The sequence below is a fragment of the Bufo gargarizans genome, unplaced genomic scaffold, assembly GCF_014858855.1.
Source record: "Bufo gargarizans isolate SCDJY-AF-19 unplaced genomic scaffold, ASM1485885v1 fragScaff_scaffold_692_pilon, whole genome shotgun sequence".
Classification (NCBI taxonomy): Eukaryota; Metazoa; Chordata; class Amphibia; order Anura; family Bufonidae; genus Bufo; species Bufo gargarizans.
Window position 1 is genome coordinate 1 of NW_025334166.1, and position 14480 is coordinate 14480.

The following is a 14480-nucleotide window of genomic DNA, read 5'->3' on the forward strand; positions in this document are numbered from 1 at the left end:
ACCTGGGCACGCACTATAACCACCATCATCCTCTGAGGACCTGGGCACGCACTATAACCACCATCCTCCTCTGAGGACCTGGGCATGCACTATAACCACCATCCTCCTCTGAGGACCTGGGCATGCACTATAACCACCATCCTCCTCTGAGGACCTGGGCATGCACTATAACCACCATCCTCCTCTGAGGACCTGGGCATGCACTATAACCACCATCCTCCTCTGAGGACCTGGGCATGCACTATAACCTCCATCATCCCACGAGAACCTGGGCATGCACTATAACCCCCATCCTCCCCTGAGGACCTGGGCATGCACTATAACCACCACCCTCCTCTGAGGACCTGGGCATGCACTATAACCCCCATCCTCCCCTGAGGACCTAGGCATGCACTATAACCCCCATCCTTCCCTGAGCATGCACTATAACCCCCATCCTTCCCTGAGCATGCACTATAACCCCCATCCTCCCCAGTTGACCTGGGCACGCACTATAACCCCCATCCTCCCCTGAGCATGCACTATACCCCCCATCCTCCCCAGCTGACCTGGGCACGCACTATAACCACCATCCTCCCCTGAGCATGCACTATAACCCCCATCCTCCCCTGGGCACGCACTATAACCCCCACCGTCGCCTGTGGAGGATCAGTCCTCACCTTCATGTCCTCGAAGTCCGTCACCCCGAGCTGGGGCAGGGCGCTGCCGGTGACGTGGATCAGCCTCCGCCCGCTGATGCCGTTCTCGGTGAAGCAGGCCTGTAAAGGGACCGGACACAGCGTTACCGCGGCCCGCAGCGGAGCCTGGCAGGAATGGGGCGCAGCTCCGGTTACCTCATACTGCGGGAATCCTTTCCGCCGGATCCAGCCCCCGACGTCCCGGCAGCTCCACCGTAAACAGCTCGGCTCCTCCGGTTCCATCTCCTCTGCGACCTGAGGCGTCCATAGTAACCGCAACTTCCGAGTCTGGGGATCTCCATGACAACCGCTCAGTACTTCCGGTCAGATCCGAAACCAGGGAGCTCGGGTCTCAGCTACAATCGGGTTCCATCGGCAATTTCCGTACGCAGCCGCTACGGGTCTTCAAGCCCCGCCCCATACACTCACAGGGCTCTGATTGGCTGCCGTGTTTCCCTATGCCGGGCTGGCCCGCCCCTCTCCGGAGATTCCCCGATCGTATCCGAACCAGAGGAAGCGGCTGATGGCTGTGGCGCAGGATGCTGCGACCGTGTCCGGGGGGCTCCCGGCGGCGGACAGCGCGGACACCCGGCCAGGTGAGCTTACCCGTACACCTGCGTGCCCGCCGGGCGGCCGGGGAGGCGACCCCACAGAGCTGCCGGGGAGGAGACCCCACAGAGCGGCCCGGGGAGGCGACCCCACAGAGCTGCCGGGGAGGAGACCCCACAGAGCGCCCGGGAGGTGACCCCACAGAGCGCCCCGGGGAGGAGACCCCACAGAGCGCCCCGGGGAGGAGACCCCACAGAGAGCCCCGGGGAGGAGACCCCACAGAGCGGCCCGGGGAGGAGACCCCACAGAGCGGCCCGGGGAGGAGACCCCACAGAGCGGCCCGGGGAGGAGACCCCACAGAGCGGCCCGGGGAGGAGACCCCACAGAGCGGCCCGGGAGGAGACCCCACAGAGCGGCCCGGGGAGGAGACCCCACAGAGCGGCCCGGGGAGGAGACCCCACAGAGCGGCCCGGGGAGGAGACCCCACAGAGCGGCCCGGGGAGGAGACCCCACAGAGCGGCCCGGGGAGGAGACCCCACAGAGAGCCCCGGGGAGGAGACCCCACAGAGAGCCCCGGGGAGGAGACCCCACAGAGAGCCCCGGGAGGAGACCCCACAGAGCGGCCCGGGGAGGAGACCCCACAGAGCGGCCCGGGGAGGAGACCCCACAGAGAGCCCCGGGGAGGAGACCCCACAGAGCGGCCCGGGGAGGAGACCCCACAGAGCGCCCGGGAGGTGACCCTATAACTATAGAGTGCCCGGGGAGGAGACCCCACAGAGCGCCCGGGAGGTGACCCTATAACTATAGAGTGCCCGGGGAGGAGACCCAACAGAGCGCCCGGGAGGTGACCCTATAACTATAGAGTGCCCGGGGAGGTGACCCCACAGAGCTGCCAGGGAGGAGATCCCACAGAGCGCCCGGGAGGTGACCCCACAGAGCGGCCCGAGGAGGCGACCCCACAGAGCGCCCTGGAGGTGACCCCACAGATAGCCCGGGGAGGCGACCCCATAGCCACAGAGCGCCCGGGAGGTGACCCCACAGAGCGGCCCGGGGAGGCGACCCCACAGAGCGGCCCGGGGAGGAGACCTCACAGAGCGGCCCGGGGAGGAGACCCAACAGAGCGGCCGGGAGGTGACCCCACAGAGCGGCCCGGGGAGGAGACCCCACAGAGCGGCCCGGGGAGGAGACCCCACAGAGCGGCCCGGGGAGGAGACCCCACAGAGCGGCCCGGGGAGGAGACCCCACAGAGCGGCCCGGGGAGGAGACCCCACAGAGCGGCCCGGGGAGGAGACCCCACAGAGCGGCCCGGGGAGGAGACCCCACAGAGCGGCCCGGGGAGGAGACCCCACAGAGCGCCCGGGGAGGAGACCCCACAGAGCGCCCGGGAGGTGACCCTATAACTATAGAGTGCCCGGGGAGGAGACCCCACAGAGCGCCCGGGAGGTGACCCTATAACTATAGAGTGCCCGGGGAGGAGACCCAACAGAGCGCCCGGGAGGTGACCCTATAACTATAGAGTGCCCGGGGAGGTGACCCCACAGAGCTGCCAGGGAGGAGATCCCACAGAGCGCCCGGGAGGTGACCCCACAGAGCGGCCCGAGGAGGCGACCCCACAGAGCGCCCTGGAGGTGACCCCACAGATAGCCCGGGGAGGCGACCCCATAGCCACAGAGCGCCCGGGAGGTGACCCCACAGAGCGGCCCGGGGAGGCGACCCCACAGAGCGGCCCGGGGAGGAGACCTCACAGAGCGGCCCGGGGAGGAGACCCAACAGAGCGGCCGGGAGGTGACCCCACAGAGCGGCCCGGGGAGGAGACCCCACAGAGCGGCCCGGGGAGGAGACCCCACAGAGCGGCCCGGGGAGGAGACCCCACAGAGCGGCCCGGGGAGGAGACCCCACAGAGCGGCCCGGGGAGGAGACCCCACAGAGCGGCCCGGGGAGGAGACCCCACAGAGCGGCCCGGGGAGGAGACCCCACAGAGCGGCCCGGGGAGGAGACCCCACAGAGCGCCCGGGAGGTGACCCTATAACTATAGAGTGCCCGGGGAGGAGACCCCACAGAGCGCCCGGGAGGTGACCCTATAACTATAGAGTGCCCGGGGAGGAGACCCAACAGAGCGCCCGGGAGGTGACCCTATAACTATAGAGTGCCCGGGGAGGTGACCCCACAGAGCTGCCAGGGAGGAGATCCCACAGAGCGCCCGGGAGGTGACCCCACAGAGCGGCCCGAGGAGGCGACCCCACAGAGCGCCCTGGAGGTGACCCCACAGATAGCCCGGGGAGGCGACCCCATAGCCACAGAGCGCCCGGGAGGTGACCCCACAGAGCGGCCCGGGGAGGCGACCCCACAGAGCGGCCCGGGGAGGAGACCTCACAGAGCGGCCCGGGGAGGAGACCCAACAGAGCGGCCGGGAGGTGACCCCACAGAGCGGCCCGGGGAGGAGACCCCACAGAGCGGCCCGGGGAGGAGACCCCACAGAGCGGCCCGGGGAGGAGACCCCACAGAGCGGCCCGGGGAGGAGACCCCACAGAGCGGCCCGGGGAGGAGACCCCACAGAGCGGCCCGGGGAGGAGACCCCACAGAGCGGCCCGGGGAGGAGACCCCACAGAGCGGCCCGGGGAGGAGACCCCACAGAGCGGCCCGGGGAGGAGACCCCACAGAGCGGCCCGGGGAGGCGACCCCACAGAGCGCCCGGGAGGTGACCCTATAACTATAGAGTGCCCGGGGAGGTGACCCCACAGAGCGCCCGGGAGGTGACCCTATAACTATAGAGTGCCCGGGGAGGCGACCCCACAGAGCGGCCCGGGGAGGCGGCCCCACAGAGCGGCCCGGGGAGGCGACCCCACAGAGCGGCCCGGGGAGAAGACCCCACAGAGCGGCCCGGGGAGGCGACCCCACAGAGCGGCCCGGGGAGGCGGCCCCACAGAGCGGCCCGGGGAGGCGACCCCACAGAGCGGCCTGGGGAGGCGACCCCACAGAGTGCGCCCCATAGTGCTGAGTTGTGTAAGGGGGAGTATATAGCAGTGTGGGTGGTCCTGTTGTCGGGTGCAGCCCCCCAGGTCTGTGCGGTTGTTGCTCAGTTTTCCATCTGTTATTCAAAGTTATTCAAATCCTGATCGTCTGAGACATCCCCCCCCCCCCGCAGGCTGCGCCGCTCCGTCCTGTGCAGACACATAGGGGGTGTTTATCACCACCGCTCCATCCTCCCCCCCCCCCCCCGCGCAGGGTGCGCCGCTCCGTCCTGTGCAGACACATAGGGGGCGTTTATCACCGCCGCTCTGCCCCCCCCCCCGCAGGGTGCGCCGCTCCGTCCTGTGCAGACACATAGGGGGTGTTTATCACCACCGCTCCATCCCCCCCCCCCCCCCCGCGCAGGCTGCGCCGCTCCGTCCTGTGCAGACACATAGGGGGTGTTTATCACCGCCGCTCTGCCCCCCCCCCCCCCGCGCAGGGTGCGCCGCTCCGTCCTGTGCAGACACATAGGGGGCGTTTATCACCGCCGCTCTGCCCCCCCCCCCCCCCGCAGGGTGCGCCGCTCCGTCCTGTGCAGACACATAGGGGGCGTTTATCACCGCCGCTCTGGACCCCCCCCCCGCAGGCTGCGCCGCTCCGTCCTGTGCAGACACATAGGGGGCGTTTATCACCGCCGCTCTGGACCCCTTCCCCCGCAGGGTGCCCCGCTCCGTCCTGTGCAGACACATAGGGGGCGTTTATCACCGCCGCTCTGGACCCCCCCCCCCCGCAGGGTGCCCCGCTCCGTCCTGTGCAGACACATAGGGGGCGTTTATCACCGCCGCTCTGGACCCCCCCCGCAGGGTGCGCCGCTCCGTCCTGTGCAGACACATAGGGGGCGTTTATCACCGCCGCTCTGCCCCCCCCCCGCAGGGTGCGCCGCTCCGTCCTGTGCAGACACATAGGGGGCGTTTATCACCGCCGCTCTGCCCCCCCCCCGCAGGGTGCGCCGCTCCGTCCTGTGCAGACACATAGGGGGCGTTTATCACCGCCGCTCTGGACCCCCCCCCCCGCAGGGTGCCCCGCTCCGTCCTGTGCAGACACATAGGGGGCGTTTATCACCACCGCTCCATCCCCCCCCCCCGCAGGGTGCCCCGCTCCGTCCTGTGCAGACACATAGGGGGCGTTTATCACCGCCGCTCTGGACCCCCCCCCCCCCGCAGGGTGCCCCGCTCCGTCCTGTGCAGACACATAGGGGGCGTTTATCACCACCGCTCCATCCCCCCCCCGCAGGGTGCGCCGCTCCGTCCTGTGCAGACACATAGGGGGCGTTTATCACCGCCGCTCTGGACCCCCCCCCCCGCAGGCTGCGCCGCTCCGTCCTGTGCAGACACATAGGGGGCGTTTATCACCGCCGCTCTGCCCCCCCCCCCGCAGGGTGCGCCGCTCCGTCCTGTGCAGACACATAGGGGGCGTTTATCACCGCTGCTCTGGACCCCCCCCCGCAGGGTGCGCCGCTCCGTCCTGTGCAGACACATAGGGGGCGTTTATCACCGCCGCTCTGCCCCCCCCCCCGCAGGGTGCGCCGCTCCGTCCTGTGCAGACACATAGGGGGCGTTTATCACCGCCGCTCTGCCCCCCCCCCCGCAGGGTGCGCCGCTCCGTCCTGTGCAGACACATAGGGGGCGTTTATCACCGCCGCTCTGGACCCCCCCCCCCCCGCAGGGTGCGCCGCTCCGTCCTGTGCAGACACATAGGGGGCGTTTATCACCGCTGCTCTGGACCCCCCCCCCGCAGGGTGCCCCGCTCCGTCCTGTGCAGACACATCGGGGGCGTTTATCACCGCCGCTCTGGACCCCCCCCCCCGCAGGGTGCCCCGCTCCGTCCTGTGCAGACACATAGGGGGCGTTTATCACCGCCGCTCTGGACCCCCCCCCCCCCCCCACACGTAGATCTGGCGCTTCCTCTTGATGACTGTGGAACAGAATATAATTTATGCAGTAAAAAGTCCCAAAATGAACAGCGTCTGCAGTCACTCCTTCACCTGAATGCAGGTAATTAGGAATGGGAGTATAACTCTCATCCTCCCTGGCGTATGTACAGGTGGCAGCTCAGTATCGCTCCCACCCCCAGAACAAAGCTCCTTATTTATAGGAACAAAAGTACCGTGTGCAAGACTTACATCATGTGTAGTGTGGCCCCATGGGGCCCCAGCTCTCTGAGTTACTCCACAGCTGTTCAATGTGTAATTGAATATTGAGAACTGCAATTTGTGAGTGACTGGAGAGGAGGGAGAGCGCCAGGAAACGGGGGCGGCAGCACAGGAGGGAGAGCGCCAGGAAACGGGGGCGGCAGCACAGGAGGGAGAGCGCCAGGAGATGGGGGCGACAGCACAGGAGGAGAGCGCCAGAAAGTGGGGGCGGCAGCACAGGAGGAGAGCGCCAGAAAGTGGGGGCGGCAGCACAGGAGGAGAGCGCCAGGAAATGGGGGCGGCAGCACAGGAGGGAGAGCACCAGGAGAAGGGGGCGGCAGCACAGGAGGGAGAGCGCCAGGAGAAGGGGGCGGCAGCACAGGAGGGAGAGCGCCAGGAGAAGGGGGCGGCAGCACAGGAGGGAGAGCGCCAGGAGAAGGGGGCGGCAGCACAGGAGGGAGAGCGCCAGGAGAAGGGGGTGGCATCACAGGAGGGAGAGCGCCAGGAGAAGGGGGCGGCAGCACAGGAGGGAGAGCGCCAGGAGAAGGGGGCGGCAGCACAGGAGGGAGAGCGCCAGGAGAAGGGGGCGGCAGCACAGGAGGGAGAGCGCCAGGAGAAGGGGGCGGCAGCACAGGAGGGAGAGCGCCAGGAGAAGGGGGTGGCAGCACAGGAGGGAGAGCGCCAGGAGAAGGGGGTGGCAGCACAGGAGGGAGAGCGCCAGGAGAAGGGGGTGGCAGCACAGGAGGGAGAGCGCCTGGAGAAGGGGGTGGCAGCACAGGAGGGAGAGCGCCAGGAGAAGGGGGCGGCAGCACAGGAGGGAGAGCGCCAGGAGAAGGGGGTGGCAGCACAGGAGGGAGAGCGCCAGGAGAAGGGGGTGGCAGCACAGGAGGGAGAGCGCCTGGAGAAGGGGGTGGCAGCACAGGAGGGAGAGCGCCAGGAGAAGGGGGCGGCTGGAGCTGAGGGATGTTATTGAGGCTTTGTATCTTCAATCTATGGGTTAATTCCTTGGTTAGGGATCGGCGGTGGGTGGAGCCGAGCGATGAGCGGTCACAGCCTGAGGGACACGTAACCACATTCAGACCTTCTTTCTGCAGGTGATGGAGCCTCTGTTAAGACTGAGCATGAGAGCAAGTCCGGGGAGTCAGCGTTCCACCCGCAGCGATCCACCCACCTAGAATCTACCCCCGCAGAGAGGTAAGTGCCCCTCCCCGCAGTCGCACTGCTCTTCAGAGTGTAGCGCTCAAACCTCCTCGTGTATTCCAGGTCATCGAGGACGGAAGAGGAGGCCGGAGGTACACCGCCCTTCAAAGATGACCTGGGAGCGGCCACTGGTGATGCTGGCCAGACCACAGCAGGCAGTGCTGCCACCGATGCCACCAAAACCACTGCAGTCAGTGCTGCCACTGATGCCACTAAGACCACAGGAGGCAGTGCTGCCAATGATGCCACCAAAACCACTGCAGTCAGTGCTGCCACTAAAACCACAGAAGGCAGTGCTGCCACTGATGCCACCAAAACCACAGCAGTCAGTGCTGCCACTGATGCCGCCAAAACCACTGCAGTCAGTGCTGCCACCAATGCCACTAAGACCACAGGAGGCAGTGCTGCCACCGATGCCACCAAAACCACTGCAGTCAGTCTTGCCACTAAGACCACAGGAGGCAGTGCTGCCACTGATGCCACCAAAACCACAGCAGTCAGTGCTGTCACTGATGCCACTAAGACCACAGGAGGCAGTGCTGCCACTGATGCCACTAAAACCACAGTAGGCAGTGCTGCCACCGATGCCACTAAGACCACAGCAGTCAGTGCTGCCACCAAAACCACTGCAGTCAATGCTGCCACAGATACCACTGAAACCACAGCAGGCAACACATCTGTTAAAACAACCAAAATGACCCTGAGCAAACCACCTGAAACCACAAAAACTGCCCTGGACAAGGTGAGTGAATCTGCTGGATGAGAGCGTGGCACAGATGCATCTCCATGGTGACTGCTCGTGGCACCCTGGGGCAAGCAGTGAGGAGGTCCCCAGAAGCCAGTAAGAACCAGGCGGGCGTATCATTGGGGCTGGGGCCAGCCAGGACTGCACAAGAAGTGGGGGCGCAGTGACACCACTGGGATCAGGAAGTGCTGGGTGCGTAGTCAGTGATGTCCCAGCGGGAGGCGGGGCTGTAGCCGGTGGGGTCGGGGCTTGGTCACCGTCCGCTCACTCCCCATGATGTGTTGCAGGAGCTGGAGGCGCTTCTGTCCCTTGGACCAGCAGATCCTCCGCCTCCCGACATCCTCATGATCCAGTCCGAGCAGAATGGCACCATGGACATTGTGAAGGCCGACCCCAGCCTGGAGGAGCCCACCATGACCGACAGTAAAGGTGAGTGGGGCGATGGGGGGTGTGGCTGGAGCCACCAGGTGCCACGGACATGTCAGTCTCTGTCCCCTCTTCTCCAGGGCCTCCACCTCCACTACGACCGGCCACCACGTGGACTAGCGCCAACCTGCGTGAGTTCAAGCACCGGATGGCGAGTGAGAAGCATGGCCTGCTGACCATACGGAGGGGCGAGGTGCTGACCGTCCGCGTCCCAACTCACCCGGATGGAAAGCGACTCTGCTGGGAGTTCGCCACGGAAGACTACGACATTGGTTTTGGGATCTACTTTGACTGGACTCCGGTCACCAGCACAGCCGTGACTCTTCAGGTCAGCGAGTCCAGCGACGAGGAGGAGGAGGAAGAGGCCGAGAGCCCCTGTGAGTGTCCAGAGCCCTCCCTGTTCACGTGCCCCTCACCCCCCACATGGGCATCTATTGCCTTGTAACCGCGCCCTCAGATTTATAGACAGAGGAAGATTATTGGGGGAGGGTGCACCTGTCCTAACCTATCTGCTCTGCCCGAGTGTACCTAGTGGGGGGGGAGCTGCTCTGCCCGAGGCCGGGCGTACCTGGTGGGGGGGGGGCTGCTCTGCCCGAGGCCGGGTGTACCTGGTGGGGGGGAGCTGCTCTGCCCGAGGCCGGGTGTACCTGGAGGAAGGGGGGGGGCTGCTCTGCCCGAGGCCGGGCGTACCTGGTGGGGGGAGCTGCTCTGCCCGAGGCCGGGCGTACCTGGTGGGGGGGGGCTGCTCTGCCCGAGGCCGGGTGTACCTGGAGGAAGGGGGAGCTGCTCTGCCCGAGGCCGGGTGTACCTGGTGGGGGGGAGCTGCTCTGCCCGAGGCCGGGTGTACCTGGAGGAAGGGGGGGGGCTGCTCTGCCCGAGGCCGGGCGTACCTGGTGGGGGGAGCTGCTCTGCCCGAGGCCGGGCGTACCTGGTGGGGGGGGGGCTGCTCTGCCCGAGGCCGGGTGTACCTGGTGGGGGGAGCTGCTCTGCCCGAGGCCGGGTGTACCTGGAGGAAGGGGGGGGGGCTGCTCTGCCCGAGGCCGGGCGTACCTGGTGGGGGGAGCTGCTCTGCCCGAGGCCGGGCGTACCTGGTGGGGGGGGGGCTGCTCTGCCCGAGGCCGGGTGTACCTGGTGGGGGGGAGCTGCTCTGCCCGAGGCCGGGTGTACCTGGAGGAAGGGGGGGGGCTGCTCTGCCCGAGGCCGGGCGTACCTGGTGGGGGGGAGCTGCTCTGCCCGAGGCCGGGCGTACCTGGTGGGGGGGAGCTGCTCTGCCCGAGGCCGGGCGTACCTGGTGGGGGGGGGGGGAGCTGCTCTGCCCGAGGCCGGGTGTACCTGGTGGGGGGGAGCTGCTCTGCCCGAGGCCGGGTGTACCTGGAGGAAGGGGGGGGGCTGCTCTGCCCGAGGCCGGGCGTACCTGGTGGGGGGGAGCTGCTCTGCCCGAGGCAGGGCGTACCTGGTGGGAGGGGAGCTGCTCTGCCCGAGGCCGGGTGTACCTGGTGGGGAAGGGGGAGCTACTCTGCCCGAGGCCGGGTGTACCTGGAGGAAGGGGGGGGGCTGCTCTGCCCGAGGCCGGGCGTACCTGGTGGGGGGGAGCTGCTCTGCCCGAGGCCGGGTGTACCTGGAGGAAGGGGGGGGGCTGCTCTGCCCGAGGCCGGGCGTACCTGGTGGGGGGGAGCTGCTCTGCCCGAGGCCGGGCGTACCTGGTGGGGGGGAGCTGCTCTGCCCGAGGCCGGGCGTACCTGGTGGGGGGGGGGGGGAGCTGCTCTGCCCGAGGCCGGGTGTACCTGGTGGGGGGGGGGGAGCTGCTCTGCCCGAGGCCGGACGTACCTGGTGGGGGGAGCTGCTCTGCCCGAGGCCGGGTGTACCTGGAGGAAGGGGGGGGGCTGCTCTGCCCGAGGCCGGGCGTACCTGGTGGGGGGGGAGCTGCTCTGCCCGAGGCCGGGCGTACCTGGTGGGGGGGAGCTGCTCTGCCCGAGGCCGGGCGTACCTGGTGGGGGGGGGGGAGCTGCTCTGCCCGAGGCCGGGTGTACCTGGTGGGGGGGGGGGAGCTGCTCTGCCCGAGGCCGGACGTACCTGGTGGGGGGGAGCTGCTCTGCCCGAGGCCGGGTGTACCTGGAGGAAGGGGGAGGGCTGCTCTGCCCGAGGCCGGGCGTACCTGGTGGGGGGGAGCTGCTCTGCCCGAGGCCGGGCGTACCTGGTGGGGGGGAGCTGCTCTGCCCGAGGCCGGGCGTACCTGGTGGGGGGGGGGGGGGGAGCTGCTCTGCCCGAGGCCGGGTGTACCTGGTGGGGGGGAGCTGCTCTGCCCGAGGCCGGGTGTACCTGGAGGAAGGGGGGGGGGGCTGCTCTGCCCGAGGCCGGGCGTACCTGGTGGGGGGAGCTGCTCTGCCCGAGGCAGGGCGTACCTGGTGGGAGGGGAGCTGCTCTGCCCGAGGCCGGGTGTACCTGGTGGGGAAGGGGGAGCTACTCTGCCCGAGGCCGGGTGTACCTGGTGGGGGGGAGCTGCTCTGCCCGAGGCCGGGTGTACCTGGAGGAAGGGGGGGGGCTGCTCTGCCCGAGGCCGGGCGTACCTGGTGGGGGGGAGCTGCTCTGCCCGAGGCCGGGCGTACCTGGTGGGGGGGAGCTGCTCTGCCCGAGGCCGGGCGTACCTGGTGGGGGGGGGGGGGGAGCTGCTCTGCCCGAGGCCGGGTGTACCTGGTGGGGGGGGGGGAGCTGCTCTGCCCGAGGCCGGACGTACCTGGTGGGGGGGAGCTGCTCTGCCCGAGGCCGGGTGTACCTGGAGGAAGGGGGGGGGCTGCTCTGCCCGAGGCCGGGCGTACCTGGTGGGGGGAGCTGCTCTGCCCGAGGCCGGGCGTACCTGGTGGGGGGGAGCTGCTCTGCCCGAGGCCGGGCGTACCTGGTGGGGGGGGGGGAGCTGCTCTGCCCGAGGCCGGGTGTACCTGGTGGGGGGGGGGAGCTGCTCTGCCCGAGGCCGGACGTACCTGGTGGGGGGGAGCTGCTCTGCCCGAGGCCGGGTGTACCTGGAGGAAGGGGGAGGGCTGCTCTGCCCGAGGCCGGGCGTACCTGGTGGGGGGGAGCTGCTCTGCCCGAGGCCGGGGCGTACCTGGTGGGGGGGAGCTGCTCTGCCCGAGGCCGGGTGTACCTGGTGGGGGGGGGGGGAGCTGCTCTGCCCGAGGCCGGGTGTACCTGGTGGGGGGGGGGGAGCTGCTCTGCCCGAGGCCAGGCGTACCTGGTGGGGGAAGGGGGGGGCCGGGCAGAGCAGCTGCCTCCAGGTATGCCCGGCCTCAGTCAGAGCATCTCTCCCCGACTCCCCCAGGTACGCCCGGCCTCGGTCAGAGCAGCTGCCCCCCCCCCCCAGGTACGCCCGGCCTCGGTCAGAGCAGCTCCCCCCCACCAGGTACGCCCGGCCTTGGTCAGAGCAGCTGCCCCCCCCCCCCCCAGGTACGCCCGGCCTCGGTCAGAGCAGCTGCCCCCCCCCCCCCCCAGGTACGCCCCGGCCTCGGTCAGAGCAGCTCCCCCCCACCAGGTACGCCCGGCCTCGGTCAGAGCAGCTCCCCCCTCCCCCCCAGGTACGCCCTGCCTCGGTCAGAGCAGCTGCCCCCCACCCAGGTACGCCTGGCCTAGGTCAGAGCCCCCCCCCCCCCAGGTATGCCCGACCTCGGTCAGAGCAGCTCCCCCCCCACCAGGTACGCCCGGCCTCGGTCAGAGCAGCTCCCCCCTCCCCCCCAGGTACGCCCTGCCTCGGTCAGAGCAGCTGCCCCCCACCCAGGTACGCCTGGCCTAGGTCAGAGCCCCCCCCCCCCCCAGGTATGCCCGACCTCGGTCAGAGCAGCTCCCCCCCCACCAGGTACGCCCGGCCTCGGTCAGAGCAGCTCCCCCCTCCCCCCCAGGTACGCCCTGCCTCGGTCAGAGCAGCTGCCCCCCACCCAGGTACGCCCGGCCTAGGTCAGAGCCCCCCCCCCCCCCAGGTACGCCCGACCTCGGTCAGAGCCCCCCCCCCCCCCCAGGTACGCCCGGCCTCGGTCAGAGCAGCTCCCCCCTCTCCCCCAGGTACGCCCAGCCTCGGTCAGAGCAGCTCCCCCCCCCCCCCCCCCCCAGGTACGCCCGGCCTCGGTCAGAGCAGCTGCCCCCCCCCCAGGTACGCCCGGCCTTGGTCAGAGCAGCTGCCCCCCCCCCCCCAGGCACGCCCGGCCTCGGTCAGAGCAGCTGCCCCCCCCCCATCCCCCCCAGGTACGCCCGGCCTCGGTCAGAGCAGCTGCCCCCCCCCCCCACCAGGTACGCCCGGCCTCGGTCAGAGAAGCTGCCCCCCCCCATCCTCCCCAGGTACGCCCGGCCTCAGTCAGAGCATCTCTCCCCGACCGGGGGATCGGGCAGAGCGGTCCCTCACATGGGGCCCCCAGAGCCTTCTTTTTGACTCCTGCTTGCTCTGTTTTGTCTTGCAGGGCACAGCCGGGAGGGGGACGTGGAGCGGGGCTCGGTTTACCGCCTGCGCAGTCGATATGGTGAAATCATGCAGGTGTTCCGGCGGGACAGTCATCGGGAGGTGCAGGCAGGCAGCCATGAGTACCCGGGGGAGGGGGTGTATCTCCTCAAACTGGACAATTCCTACTCGCTGCTGCGGAACAAGACTCTGTACTTCCATGTCTATTACAGCAGCTGAGGCCGCGGCGCAGGGGCGTGTCCTGCAGATGGCAGCGCGGTCCGCCGCCGGTGATTATAGTGCTGCCCCACACGCTAGATGATGTCATCACACCCTGTGCACTGTATACAATAATATGTGACCCTCACCCGAGACGGACAACAACCCCCAGCAGGTAATAACCCTGTCACCTGAGGGTCCGAGAATGTACGGCAGACAACGGAGGACAATCCGCTCAGCAGCAGAAGATACAGTGTGATCAAAGTAGAAATAAAGTGATAAAAAGCAGAGATCAGCGGTGCCATCTCTATCCACTCGCTAGAGATCAGCGGTGCCATCTTTAGCCACTCACTAGAGATCAGCGGTGCCATCACTACCCACTCACTAGAGATCAGCGGTGCCATAACTACCCACTCACTAGAGATCAGCGGTGCCATCACTACCCACTCACTAGAGATCAGCGGTGCCATCTCTAGCCACTCGCTAGAGATCAGCGGTGCCATCTTTAGCCACTCACTAGAGATCAGCGGTGCCATCTCTATCGATCAGCGGTGCCATCTTTAGCCACTCACTAGAGATCAGCGGTGCCATCTTTAGCCACTCACTAGAGATCAGCGGTGCCATCTCTATCGATCAGCGGTGCCATCTTTAGCCACTCACTAGAGATCAGCGGTGCCACCTCTATCCACTCACTAGAGATCAGCGGTGCCATCTCTACCCACTCACTAGAGATCAGCGGTGCCATCTCTACCCACTCACTAGAGATCAGCGGTGCCATCTCTATCCACTCACTAGAGATCAGCGGTGCCATCTCTATCCACTCACTAGAGATCAGCGGTGCCATCTCTACCCACTCACTAGAGATCAGCGGTGCCATCTTTAACCACTCACTAGAGATCAGCGGTGCTATCACTACCCACTCACTAGAGATCAGCGGTGCCATCACTACCCACTCACTAGAGATCAGCGGTGCCATTTCTATCCACTCACTAGAGATCAACGGTGCCATCTTTAGCCACTCACTAGAGATCAGCGGTGCTATCACTACCCACTCACTAGAGATCAGCGGTGCCATCACTACCCACTCACTAGAGATCAGCGGTG

At 67.7% G+C, this 14480-nt stretch overlaps 1 protein-coding gene across 1 annotated transcript; it reads left to right on the top strand.

Annotated features, from left to right (window-relative positions):
* The first annotated feature begins 1122 nt into the window (after positions 1 to 1122).
* Positions 1123 to 13666, top strand: TMED8 (transmembrane p24 trafficking protein family member 8). Its single transcript, XM_044273478.1, has 6 exons — positions 1123 to 1273; positions 7464 to 7563; positions 7633 to 8311; positions 8602 to 8743; positions 8821 to 9117; positions 13180 to 13666. The coding sequence occupies exons 1-6, from the start codon at positions 1201 to 1203 to the stop codon at positions 13395 to 13397; spliced, it is 1509 nt and encodes a 502-aa protein (XP_044129413.1). The 5' UTR covers positions 1123 to 1200; the 3' UTR covers positions 13398 to 13666.
* Positions 13667 to 14480: the final 814 nt, after the last annotated feature.